This window comes from Pimephales promelas, chromosome 17 (assembly GCF_988280905.1).
Source record: "Pimephales promelas chromosome 17, fPimPro1.hap1.1, whole genome shotgun sequence".
Taxonomy (NCBI): Eukaryota; Metazoa; Chordata; class Actinopteri; order Cypriniformes; family Leuciscidae; genus Pimephales; species Pimephales promelas.
The window spans coordinates 31,986,530-32,000,986 of NC_142785.1; the positions used below are offsets into that span (position 1 = coordinate 31,986,530).

A 14,457-nucleotide genomic window follows, 5' to 3' on the forward strand; every position below is an offset into this window, starting at 1 on the left:
ACAACGCCGTTTACATCATTAGAAAATTTAATGTGTAGAAAAATAACATACATACCACACAAAATTAACATTCATATACAAACAAAACACAACAAAAAAAGAGCAAAACAGAAACCCAGTTAGGTTTTGCAGCTTTCCGTTTTAATGTTCACACAGGCTTCATTAAAGCCACACACACGCTGATCAAAGAGACCGATAATTTACTGTACCAATATTTCACAGAAATCAATATAAAACAGAAACAGAGTTATAGTTCAGTAGTTTGAGGTTTAACAGATAATGTATTCACAGATATACTTCACTAGTTATTATAAAGTTTGTGTCTTTCATGATGTTCACATTAAAAGGCAAACGAAACTCAATGCTTCCGTAACACTGAGTCCGTGATATTAGATCATATTTTCTGAATGATTTTCTGGGTTGTTGTCCAGAAACTTCCTCTTCTGTTTGTAGTTTTGTTTCATTTTGTAAATGATTGGCACAACGACGATGATGAAACAGCTCACAGCAGCAGCGATGACTGCAACTTTAAATCCACGACTTCCTGCTTTTTCATTTTTAGATGATTCTGATTGACCCATGACAGATTCTTCTGGAAAAGCACATTTAAAATGTTTCATTGTTTAAAACCATTTATTCACAGGTGATTTAAAGTGCTAAATGCTTACAGGAGACTAATGAGCAGTTTTCTGTGTTCAATAATTTACATGGAGAGCAATAATCAATAATTATAATGGAATATACTTTCTTTCTTACCAGGAACTCCAGAATTTCTTTCTTTCTTTCCAGGATCCTCATGTTTACTGGTCTCTGTTAACAGATTTTAAAGCACTGTTAGTAGATTGAAAATAAAGTACAGTTGCAAACATTTATTGAATTATAAACAGAAGTATTAAAACCCTGTACCTGTTATGTTCACAGTGAATTCTTGTATTTTATTTCCACAATATGTTTGGATAAAGAATCTGAATTGTTCCTTCATTACTGCAGTTGGAGTGAATCTGCATGTGAAGCTGTTTCTCTGTTCACAGGAGTTAGGAGGAACCTTTTCTCTACAGATTGTTGGGTCATTATATCTCTCAGGATATAGAAACTTATACACTGTAAAGCAGCATCCAGACTTCTTCAGAGAGACGCCGCAGGTTAAAGTTACTTCTTCACTCACAGTTCCAGTCACATCCTCACAGTTTACACTAATTTCATCTGAAAAATAACAATGCATATCATATAATACAGCAACTAAACAATAATAAAAAACTTTAATAATAAAATCAGATTAACTTCCACTGAATATTGTGCAATGCACAAAACATTTTCCATTATTTTAGAATTGAGTTCTTATAATTCGCACACAGTCTTTCTAGGAGGAAGTTTATTCTCTTACCGTCAGCTTGACAGACAGCAGTGAAAGTCCAAACTACAATGAACAGTTGAACTGCATTCACAGCATTCATGGTTTTCATTCTGCAATAGAAAATTAACAGAAAATTGCATTAAGAGTGAAACTTAAACAACGAGACTAATAAGGAAGCGCCAGAGATTAAATAGTAGATTGAGACGATTTACTAAAAGTTAAGCAGAAATGTCAGAATTTATCAGCAAAAGTTTGCTTGGATTAAATCAAATCCTTTAGTAATAGATCAACCAAAAACAACAAGTCTGCCATCATTTGACCGTAGTGTGGATCAGTAAATATCAAGATGTTTCTGTTGAGAGAGTTATTGCTCACCTCTGGTGTGTGTCTCTGCAGCGTGTGTGTGTTCACTCTGACTCTCTCTACAGCTCACACAGCTTTATAATGGCTACACTTTTACTTTCCCTTTTATAAGTGGGTGTGGTGACGGCGCAGTGGATAAGACACATGCCTTTGGTGTGAGAGACCCAGGATCGAATCCACTGTGAGACACCAATGTGTCCCTGAGCAAGACACTTAAACCCTAGTTGCTCCAGAGGTGTGCGACCTCTGACATATATAGCAATTATAAGTCGCTTTGGATAAAAGTGTCAGCTAAATGAATAAATGTAAATGTAAAAAGAGCAGTCGGCGCTGTCAAATCTCCCCTTCATGATGTAATGCTGAAGACGGCTGACATTCCAATACTGCAAATCCTCCCAGTGAATATAGACTATTAATAGGTTTAATAAGGATTTTAATGACTTGGACATAATTGCTCAACTCTTCAATGCAATAATTGTAATACGGATGAAAGCATTCAAAGAGTCACGGCAGTGTTGTTGTTTCCCTTTACTATTGCACACCTGAACAAACACATCAGGGAGATTTTTCTTCTTTGTAAAACCCTTATCCAACTATAAAGAACTTGTCAATCTATCCCTCATTAAAGGAAAACAGGTTATTAATAGATTGCATCACCACATACAGTCGTTAAACCATGTGTCAAAGAAGGAATGCATGCAGTTTATCTTCAGCATTTTCCATCATTACAAACAATACAAGTCACAATGTTGTGCCTCGAGTGAGATGACTCCATAAGGGAGACTTGAAAGATCATCTGGTGGTCTTAGTAGGGAATGGGGCAGGCTCTCCCCAGAGTAACAAAATAAGAGCCCTTATAAAAACTTCTGGGAGTGTGATGGTGATGGTAATGACAATGGTAATAAATCATAAATGGCTACTTTGTTTACACATACACACACTCACACCCGCTCACATACACACTTTAAACACTTAAACCACTCTTGTCACTGCTGGAATTATGGATTTACAAGATTGTTCACTACTGCACTATGTTGGTTTGTATGTGTGTCTGACTGTTAAATAAAAAAAAAAGAAGAAGAGGATATGGCAGTAAAGGTTAGATAAGGTCATGGGTTCGATTCTTGGGGAATGCATGAACTGATCGAATGTAAACCTTGATTGTGTGGCGCTTTTGGATAAAAACATCTGACAAATTCACAAATGTAATTCATTGCTCATATTTCAGAAAACTAATCTCAAGGTTGATCTAAACTTTCATTTTAAAGTAAAATCTAAAATCATTGTACCTTCAAATCTCTGATGAATTCTAAAATCTCTAAATCTGAATATCTAAAGATTTACAGCACAGAAAGTTCATACAATGGAAATTAATCAAACCTGAACTTTCTTAAGCTGGACAATGACTTTCTTCTAGATCTACTGTACAACAGAAACAAACTTTGTTGGATTATTGTCCTGTTATCGCTGTAAAGCTGCTTTGGAACAATCTGTATTGTAAAAGGCACTATATAAATAAAGGTGACTTGATTCAGATCATCTCTGTGCAGCCACCCTTCACCCACTAGTTTTACTGGTATACTGTTACTTATCCATCAACATGTGATAATAAACAAACTTTCCAGATATTCATCTTTAGAGAGTTTTTTATTATTTATAAAAAGTACACAGCTCAAAGTATTAGAAAATAGCAGGTACAGAGAATATTAAAAGTCAAATTTTACAAAAGGGCAAAACCAAACACAGTTTGGGATTTGTTGCATTAATGTTCACACACACACACACACACACGCACGCACGCACGCACGCACGCACGCACGCACGCACGCACGCACGCACGCACGCACACACACACACACACACACACACACACACACACACACACACACATCAAAGAGATCAATACTGTACCATTATTTCACAGAAATCAATTTAACAAAAAACAAACAAACATATAAAACAGATTTTTAAAACCTTCAACCAGAGTTATATATTTCAGTAGTTTGAGGTGTAACAGATAGTAAATAATGTATACAGATATATTTTACTGGAGTTCCTATAAAGCTTATGTCTTGCATGATCTTCACATTTAAAGTCAATAAACTCAATGTTGAGTCAGTGATATTATATCACATTATCTGGATTTTGCTCTTGGATATTGCTGCTGTTGTTATCATCCTGTTTATGGCCCCGAAATATCCTCCTCTGGAATGCACAAGGTTTGCTGTAGTTTGGTGTCTTTTTGTAAATGATTATCATGATGATGATGATGATGAAGATGAAACAGCCCATAACTGCAGCGATGACAGTGGTCTTAGATTGTGGTCCAGGACTCTCTGTTGTTACAGGACCTGCCCAATTTGCCTGATTGCCTTTATTCTCCGGTTTTGTATCTAAAAAAGTGCATTTAAAAAATTTGTTTAAGTCATAAACTCCAACTTTAGCCTATCAAACATTAGACAGTCAGATTCACCACACAAACTTTACAAAACACTTCTGCTGCTGAGAATCTGATCAAACTGATTTCTTGACACACACACACACACACACACACACACACACACACACACACACACACACACACACACACACACACACACACACACACACACACACACACACACACACACACACAGACCAAATCTAAACAACTCTAAAATCACTCTGATTGAAATAGAGAGATGCATCTTTTTGGAGACCATAATCATACATCAGTTTCCTTTTTAGACCTTAAACTTATAATAATTTATTCTCAGGTGACTTTTAAAATGATTAATATTCTGACAAGAGACTAAAGAGCAGTTTTCTGAGTTCCAAAAGTAACACCATAATCAATGTAATATATTAGTGACAGGTTCATGTTTACTGGTCTCTGTTAACAGATTTTAAACCACTGTTAGTAGATTGGAAATAAAGTACAGTTGCAAACATTTATTGAATTATAGCAGTATTAAACACTGTACCTGTTATGTTCACAGTGAATTGTGTAGTTTTTCCCCCACACACTGGTTGGATGAAGAATCTGAACTGGTCCATCATTACTGTAGTTGGAGTGAAGCTGCATGTGAAGCTGTTTCTCTGTTCACAGGAGTCCAGAGGAAACACTTCTCTACAGATTGTTGGGTCATTATATTTCTCAGGATATAGAAACTTATACAATGTAATGCAGCGTATAGAGCACTTCAGAGAGACGCTGCAGGTTAAAGTTACTTCTTTCCTCACAGTTCCAGTCACATTCTTACAGCTTACACTGATGTCATCTGAAAAATAACGATGCATATCATATATAATACAGCAACTGAACAAAAATAAATATGTTTTTTTGTTTTTGTTTTTCTCAGTAAACTTTTAATATAGCAGACTTTGTGTCTGTGTCCACAAACACACAGTGACTCTTTCATTAGAGAACCTAATCTTAAATAAAACCACAACATTTGTTTTTGTACATTATAGTTTGAACAGGATTTAATGTCTGGTAATGGGATGGCCATATATTTTATTATTTAAAATTAATTATAGCTTATATATTCAATAGTAATATATACACAGTCTCTGCATGCAACATCCTGACTGTTTCTTTCAACAATGTGCATCAGATAGAGTCAGTTGAGAAACACAGATTTAACCTTTGTATTATTATTATTATTATTGTCTTAGATTTATTCCCTCCTCAATTCTCTTACCGTCAGCTCGACAGACAGCAGAAAAAGTCCAAACCAGAAAAAATAGTTGAACTGCATTTACAGCACTCATGGTTTTCATTCTGCAATAAAGAAAAAAACAACAGAAAGTTGCATAAGACTTGAAACTTGAACAACTAGGTCTAATAAGTGCTAGAGATCAGTAGATATGATTTACTGCACGCTCAGTAGAGAAGTCAGAATTTAATGAAATAATTTTGTGAGGTTTCACACAACATAATGAATCATACATTAATAGAGGTGTTGAAGAGACTCACGAGTGTAAAACCACAACCACAAAACCACAATGTTTTTTACAATAAAGCAGACAACACAACGAAACGCATGCATTCATTATAATATTGCTGCTGAATCTACAGAGATTAAACGTGATGAAGTTATTTTGCATTGTCTTCACTGGCGGTAAGCGAATACAAATATACAACATTAAATCAGACAAAATTAGCCTATCACAAACACGCAGAAAAACTGTTTTCTATCGGCTATTTAAAAGACATATTGAAAAATCAGCAAAATGTGCAAATCACATAGTTCAAAGATACCATGCATGTGCTGAATATTTTCCTGTGGATTAGGTGTAAATATAAAGGATTGTCCTCTTTAGAGACGTATTGCTCACCTCTGTGTCTGCAGCGTGTGTGTGAGTTTATTCACTCTCTGACTCACTCTACAGTTCACATTGCTTTATAGGCTACTGGCTCTTATTCTGTCTATGATGTACTGGCTACATTTTTACATTCACTTTCGAAATGACGTTTCTCGGGGCATTTCCAAGTGCTGGGCATGTCCGCCAGCAGGCGTTGCTGTCACTCACTGACCGGCAAATCTCCCCTTCATGGTGTAATGCTGCAATTTTGCATTTCAATATGTCTAATAATAGTGAAGATACCGATAGACAGAGCTGTATCGTCTCTCTGATTGTTGCAAAGGAACATCAAAAGATTTTTAATAATTTTTAGTGCTGTTAAATGAGTAGCTCACTTTTGAAATAACTTTTGCTAATAATTTACTCACCCCCATGTCATCCAAGATGTCCATGTCTTTCTTTCTTCAGTCGAAAAGAAATTAGGGTTTTTGATGAAAACATTCCAGGCTTTTCTCCATATAATGGGGTCCAAACGGTTCAAGGTCCAAAAAAACAAAAACACTTTTAATACAAACTGCAAGCTGTTCCAAGGGCTTTAAACGATTCCAGACGATAAATAAGGGTCTTATCAAGCGAAACGATCGCTCTTTTAGAAAAAAAACAAAGTTTAAGTTTTATAAGCTCAAATGGTTGCCTTGCTCTGTACTGTGATGCACGTTTGTGACTCTCCTGTAACTCGTTCATCAAAATGAACAAATCTTTTCCCGAGTCAGTTCGTTCGTTTCGTTCCTTGAATGAACCAAATGACTCGGAAAAAGATTCGTTCATTTTGATGAACGAGTTCGAATCAAATTGTAGTATGTATTTATTCACGTGATTCATTCTTTTTTTACACATATGCACACACGCGCACGCACACACCTGACCTGTCCCACCCACTTTGTAAAACAAAGTTACGCGACTGTATATTCATTCAGTTAATGTAGCAACCCAGTTCATATCAGGCATCATCATATCCATACATCGCTGCCTACATACAGAGCAAAGTCGGAAGTGCGGACTGCAACAGTATAATACAGTATATGCATTACAATAGGCTCTATGCACAACTTACTTCTGCATTCTGTTAAACAGGTCTACTGGACAAGGTCACTGTTTCTCAAAAAAAAAAAAAAAAAAAAATTATATATATATATATATATATATATATATATACTGTATATATATATATATATGAAGAGTTCAGATGCAAAAGCCTCTAAGTGCCATTTGAAATTTTCTTCTAGAATGATCATTTTTATCAAGCTTGTATATTTAAGTTCAGTGATTTCACTTAAATGGCAATGATAATTACCTATTAATTGTTATTTAAGTGAAATGACTGAACTTAAATATACAAGCTTGATAAAAATCATCATTAAAGAAGAAAATTTCAAATGGCATTTAGAGGCTTTTGCATCTGAACTCTTCATATATATATATATATATTCATTAGCAAGGTAAAGGCTGCAGTCCTGAGTTTACCTCTAGCTCTGCTCATTTGTTACTGGGGCGATATAGCGCATTCGTGACAAAACAATACTATTAGGGCCTGCTCACATATCGCGTCTTTTGCGCGCTCAAGTTCGTTATTTCAATTGTAGGCATGCAGCAGGGTGCAACGCGCTCGTTTTTTCCAAGCGCGTCCGCGCCGCATCAATATAAGAACATATTCATACCCTAATCATATAATAGTGTCACTAATGTTACATCAGATCTGGCTAATGGCACTGTTACAGTAGGTCATCTAAAAACATTACAGAACACTCACCTCAGCCGCAGGTGATCCACTTTGTCCTGTCTGTGCTATAGATGGGATGGCCGTATCTTTCAATACACGTATATGGTCCGTGTGGCAAATTCCATTTTTTCAAAATAGTCGAATATAGAATATAGTTCCCAGTATTTATACGGTTAAAAGATGTCTGTGTCTCAAGTGACTTTGTTTTGAGTACACTCTGTGACTATACAAATCACAACATGATGTAAATAGGAAAACGTTTGCATTATTTTGTCACTCATTTGGATTAGTATGCTAGCTGCAACCATTTACATCCAGTCTTTGTGCTAAGCTAGGCTAGCGGTGGGTGCGTCAAACAGACTTATAGCAGGCACAGAGATGAAAAAGGTCTGTATGGACTTATCTAACTCTGGGGGATAAGGTGAATAGGCTAAAGTCCTAAAAAGTCGGAGTGTTCCTACATTATAAATAGCAGTGAGGTATCAGTATATCATGTCAATATTGCTTCCAGTGTGTTAATCAAACAGAGTATACAAGAGAAGAAACATCACAATATAAATCAAATGATACAACGTCATAATAGAGACATGTACATTTTCTATAAGGCTGCTTTGAAATGGCGTGTATTGTGAAAAACACTTTACAACATAACTTGAATATTTTATTTTATGAATAGTCAAAAATGAGAGGTTAGAAATTCTATTGGAAAAGCTTACCAGTAACTTCTGAGGCAGTATCTTCATCTCTTCGAGTCTGCTTCGACTTCAACTTGAAATTCTTGGCTCTGATTGGTCAAATTTAATAGCTGAAAAGAAAAAGACATGCTGTTACACTTTTTTTTTGTCAAAAATACTAAGACAAGTAATGTTAATGTAATACAAATCTTACCTAGAATCACAACATAATGAGGTTCCAAATATGCAAACTTGAAGAAGCTGGGTAAAATCAACACTGTTTCTCAAAACGCTACGTTTCAAAAAGTGAATCACAAAAAATATCACCTAATCCATATGAATCACGTGGTTTCCTCCTAGTCCTCTAAACTAGAGACGATCGCTCTATATATGTTTAAAATGTAAATTTAAACTTAAAATCTAATCATTGTAGATATACATTCAAGATATACATTGTATATATATATATATATATATATATATATATATATATATATATATTAAATATTAAAGTGATGAATACATACATTTTAAAAATATATTGCAGTAGGCCTAAGTGTTTATGAAGTTCATATATTTTAAACCAACTAAAAGCTTAATAATTTTGCTATGTTCTTACACAAAGTACTCCAAAAATGTATTGTAAGCAACATATAGTAAAATCATTAGGCTTTGGCTTATACTAAAACTGAAATCATTCTGCAAATGTAACCCTGGAACACAAAAGGAGTCTTATGTGTCCCTTTTTTAAGATTGAGATTTGTGCATCACATGAAAGATGAATTAATAAGCTTTCCATTGATGTATGATTTGTTAGGATAGGATAAAATGTGGCTGAGAGACTACTAGGAGGGCGCAAAAAAAAAAAAAAAAAAAAAAATCGAAATATTGAGAAAAATCGCCTTTAAAGGTTTTCATTTCTTTTGGCGATTGTGGTGCATCCACATACAAAAAATAATTTTTTACATATTTAAGGTTGGAAATTTACTAAATATCTTCATGGATCATGACTTTTACTTAATATCCTAATGATTTTTGTCATAAAAGAAAAATCGATAATTTTGACCCGTACAGTGTTTTTATTGGCTATTGACACAAATATAGTGTGCTACTTCTGACTGGTTTTGTGGTCCAGCGTCACAAATTGCTTATAAAATCTATGAATATCTATTGGCATAAATTCAGATAATCTCTGTGCGGCTACTGGAGTATGTGATGATGAGAAAGAGAAAGAAAAACAAAGTTTCCAGATATTCATCTTTTGTTAGTATCACAGGCGTGTTTATTTATTCCAGTTTTCTTAGGAAAGAAAACACATTATTTCCAGGAATTCTAGCATTAGACAATTGCAGGTACAGACAGAACATCAAAAGTAAAAAAATCACTTTGATGTAATAAAACAAATACAAAGTTGACATTCATTATTTTTGTTGCATTACTTCTTCATGTTTAAATAAGCTTGACTTAAAAATTAAAGCAGCATTTATCGGTGTTCAAGCAGTTCAGACCTTTAAGGCATTTAAGCACAAAAGCATCAAAAGACATTAAGTTGTATGTAGCAAGCATGATTTATCATGATATACTACATTTCAGTGTGATATTACATAATTAACCATGTTACAATATGATTTACTACAGTTTAGTTCACACACTCATTTTCAACTTCAGGATCATAGTCATTTTTTACTAAATGTGTTTGAAAGATTGAATTGATAAAGTTATACTATGAATTATAGTTGAGTATTGTGAAAAAAAAAAAATTTAAACAGCAACGGGCAGTAAAACACCAATCATTGGCCACCTATAATCCGATCCTCACAAAACTTTGCGGAGAAACTTTGGTTGCTGTAGCGCCACCTATGGGCCAATCGGGCTCATACTTTGCATGCTTCCTAACCATGTTAGGACACATATGCTCATCGATTTTTGTGAAGTTGTGACTTTTTTGGGAGGGATTTACGGGCTTTTGACTGAATTTTTGCCACAGACCACTATCTAAATGACCCTGTTACAGCCAACCAAATGCAAAATTTCACCTTTTTTTTCGATAATTATTGATCTAGAGAGTCCAGAGAAAAGGCCTAGACTGGTTTGGTCCCGATTGGGCAAAAAGCAGGGACTAGTTCGCAAAAGTGGGTTTTGGACAAAAACTGAAATAACAAAAAAATTGTTGCTCCAAATGGAAATCCGAGATATACATCTTGTCCGTCTTGAGCCAGGGACATTGAAGCTAAGTCAAACGGTCTAGGAGTTATGAACAATTTAGTACTTTTGGTTGCTGTAGCGCCACCTATGGGCCAATCGGGCTCATACTCTGATAGCTTCTCCAAAATTTGAGGCCCTACCATCTGACAAAGTTTCAGAGCTCCAGCCCTTACGGTGCGTTTTAGGGGAATTTTTTCTTTCTTTCTAGCAAATACAATAGGTTTTCAGCACTTCGTGCTTGAACACCTAATAAAGGTGCCGTGAAGAACCACACAGGTTTTTATATACCATGCATTGACACAGGAAAAACATTTTTGCTTCCCTGAAGAACCGTTTTGTGAAAAGTTCTTCAAATAATCATTTTCTTAGTGCCATTTCTTCCAGATCAGTATCTGCACATTTATACATTCTCTTTAATGTGTTGTAAAATAATATAAAAAATAAAAATAAAATCTAGAAGTAACAAGACTTGACAAACATTACAATGCTGATTGCATTTAAAGTGTACATGAATTCAGTATAAATCATACCTCATAGGGATGTGCACTGGGCTTATTCAGAGCTGACAGTGATGATCGATAACCTACAGTATTAAATAGAAAGATTATATAGAGTTAGTAATTTGAGGTATAACAGTTAGTAATGTACAGATATAGTTTATGGCGTTCCTACTGCTTTTGTCTTTCTTGATCTTCTGAGATCTCATTTTCTAGACAGTAGCTGTTGTCATCATCATGTCTGTGACTCAGAAGCAGTAGTTTGTAGTTTGTTTTGGAAATGATTGTCATTATGATGATGATAACGATGATGATGATGATGACGATGATGATGAAACAGCCCACAACTACAGCGACTACAGTGTTCTTGGATCTTAGATCTCCTAATACGTGATTATCTCCTGTTCTTGCTCAAGGATTTCCTTCTTTCCTTGGGTCTGAAAAAGTGCAATTAAACACTTTAAATAATTGTTTAAATCACAAACTCAACTTCAGCATTTCAAACATCAGACAGATTCTCCTCACAAACATTTCTGATGAAAATGTTGCAAACGTTTATTGAAATAACATTATGATATAGTGTACCTGATATGTTCACAGTGAATTCAGTTAGTTCCCATCCACACACTGCTTGGATAAAGAATCTGAATTGCTCCATCATTACTGTAGTTGGAGTGAATCTGCATGTGAAGCTGTTTCTCTGTTCACAGGAGCCAGGAGGAAACTCTTCTCTACAGATTGTGGGGTCATTATATCTCTCAGGATATAGAAACTTATACAATGTAATGGAGCTTTGAGAGCACGTCAGAGAGACGCTGCAGGTGAAAGTTACGTCTTCACCCACAGTTCCAGTCACATTCTTACAGCTTAAACTGATGTCATCTAAAAAATAACAACATATATCATTTGATACAGCAACTGACATTAATAAAAATAGTTTTATATATATATATATATAGTTTAGTAAATAGTTTTTTGTGTTTTGAACACATCCAGACATTATGTGTCTTTGTCCATGTGAATCATATAATAAGCATTGACTCATTAGAGGGATGTGTTTTTGTATAGTACATTAGAGCAGGATTTTATATCTGCGGGTCACATATTTTATTATTTATATGAATTATAGCTTATATTCAATAGCAATTTACACACTACAGCATACTTATAACACACTTTAGACTTCAAAATTAAGGAATTAATTATAAGTTTTGACCTTTTTTCTTCATGATCTTAGATTTAGTCCCTCCTCATTATTCGCACACACTCTTTCTAGGGGAAAGTTTATTCTCTTACCGTCAGCTTGACAGACAGCAGTGAAAGTCCAAACTACAATGAACAGTTGAACTGCATTCACAGCATTCATGGTTTTCATTCTGCAATAGGAAAAAAATGACATAAATTTGCATTAAGAGTGAAACTTAAACAACTAGGACTAATAAGAAAGTTAAATTAGATAAATTATCATCAGGATTTATCAGGATTAAATCAATTAATAAATGTTTAGATTAAAAGTTTTGTTTGGAAACAAAAATTCTGCCGTCATTTGAACATAGTGTAGCCATGTGGACAACGTATATGGTGATTTAAAGTAGTTTTAAATGACATGTCTGTGTTTGAAAATTACAATTTCATTTTTCTTTATACCCCAGGGCTGGTTATTTCTCACTATCTAGGTAACAACGGCACTGTTTTTGAAGAAGATAAACTGAATTAGAAAATAATGCACATTCAATGTGTAACAGGCACTTCACTTCGTGAAACTTGGGTTTCATTATTTTCAAAAAATTCAATGACCCCTTGTCAATTATTCCTTATAATGCCGAGTGTCCTAGTTTTTGGTAATCAAAATATGGACACCCTACTAGGCTAGGCTATTCCTACACATTTTAAAATTACAAAACTTTGAAAATAGAAAGCCAGCATAGGCAACATATTGAAGATTTCCTGTGGCTGTTCATGGAATAAGAGCAGGTTCGGTTCCAGAATCAAATCACGGAGTTTACTCTATAAAGTGCAGATATAGGCTAGCCTACAACATTTAAGCTAAAACGACTTGCCATGTATAAGCAGCCGCAGCTCTCCACCCTAGTGGGAGACATTTAAGATTATTTAGCCTACTACAAGACACCACTTTTACCAATATCCGAAAAGAATTTAGTATATATATACAGTATGTATGTGTATATTGCTACGAATATTTTTCTAATAATCTATATGGCCAGACCTTACCTCAGCTCTGTCCCACGCGTTTTTACAGTCTATCCCACGCAAAATGAAAATTTAGGGCGGTCTCTTCCAAAACATCGCAGCATGTCCATCGGCAATAGCAGCAATAAAAACAACAGTTTTATTCGGTAGTTAGGCTGTAGCCCAAGGGCGGAGCTTTTGCGTAAGTCCCGCATGTTTTGTCAAAAGCCCCGATTTTTTTTTTTTTTTTTAATAACTTCAACTTTGTTTCACTTCTGAGAAGCGGTGGCGGACGGTAATGCAACGCGCATCACTCAGCTTGTTTGCCAACTGCCAATAACAACCAACAAACTTCTTTGTCGTTGTCATCATCGAATAGACCTATTCAGAGCAGCGCCATGACAGGTATGAAAGTGAGGCTGTGAGGGATAGACTTACCGTGTTTCCAATGGCATCCGCTGTAAAAAGCTGAATAAAGCGGCTAGATGCTTCAAATTTTCCACAGCTTACATTGTCGGGAGTTTTTTGTCATCTGACATTTCTTGGAAAGATATTTTTCCAGTGTTTCATGAGCAGAACAAACCAAAACACATTAAATAACAGTACAGCCCATTGAAGAGATGCAAGTCTATCCCTCACAGCCTCGCTTTCATTCTCATTAAAAATCAAAGATGGCGCTGCCGTGAATAAGGCGTTAGACTGTGCACGAGAAAAATGCTAACTTCCGCCTTGAGGGCGGATGTTGGGTACTTTGGTTCCGGTTGCCGTTGTTTACATCCTAAATCAGTGGACCGGCTATCTAAATATATTTGTCTAAAACTATGTTCGTTTGTTCATTGTCAAGTCAACCAACACAGTTTTCACTCGTATTTGGGTGGAGCCAGGCGCTGCTGCATTGTGAAAAGTAAACGATATTTCACATTTTGTCACCGCACCCAAGCAGTCGCTTTACAGAGTGGAGCGTTGCGTATCCATGACAACTAGAAGGAAGTTTTTAGGCTAGTTATTATTTATTATATTATACCCTTTAACCAGGAGAAGCCCCTGGGTTTAGAACCTATTTTGCAAGGGAGACCTGTTTAGAAATATGTGTGAACAGCCTAATAT

General features: G+C 35.3%; 2 protein-coding genes across 5 annotated transcripts; both read right to left on the minus strand.

The window, feature by feature from the left end:
• Window positions 1-119: 119 nt before the first annotated feature.
• On the minus strand, window positions 120-7,914 carry LOC120474784 (uncharacterized). 3 transcript variants are annotated; one of them, XM_089122384.1, is made up of 5 exons: window positions 7,815-7,914; window positions 1,385-1,464; window positions 907-1,203; window positions 757-810; window positions 120-592 (listed from the first exon to the last, which is right to left on the minus strand). In XM_089122384.1, exons 2-5 carry the CDS (start codon window positions 1,461-1,463, stop codon window positions 390-392), a joined length of 633 nt encoding a protein of 210 aa, XP_088978510.1. In that variant the 5' UTR covers window position 1,464; window positions 7,815-7,914; the 3' UTR covers window positions 120-389. The 3 variants fall into 3 exon arrangements, with proteins under 3 accessions (XP_088978510.1, XP_088978511.1, XP_039521341.2); XM_089122385.1 differs by lacking the exon at window positions 7,815-7,914 and adding an exon at window positions 1,730-1,920 and having other exon boundaries at window positions 120-589; XM_039665407.2 differs by lacking the exon at window positions 7,815-7,914 and adding an exon at window positions 1,730-1,905.
• On the minus strand, window positions 3,346-14,022 carry LOC120474783 (uncharacterized). Of its 2 annotated transcripts, none has more exons than XM_089122381.1 (4): window positions 13,789-14,022; window positions 12,457-12,536; window positions 4,681-4,977; window positions 3,346-4,110 (listed from the first exon to the last, which is right to left on the minus strand). In XM_089122381.1, exons 1-4 carry the CDS (start codon window positions 13,803-13,805, stop codon window positions 3,842-3,844), a joined length of 663 nt encoding a protein of 220 aa, XP_088978507.1. In that variant the 5' UTR covers window positions 13,806-14,022; the 3' UTR covers window positions 3,346-3,841. The 2 variants fall into 2 exon arrangements, with proteins under 2 accessions (XP_088978507.1, XP_088978508.1); XM_089122382.1 differs by lacking the exons at window positions 12,457-12,536; window positions 13,789-14,022 and adding exons at window positions 5,401-5,480; window positions 6,038-6,408.
• Between the last annotated feature and the right edge of the window lie 435 nt (window positions 14,023-14,457).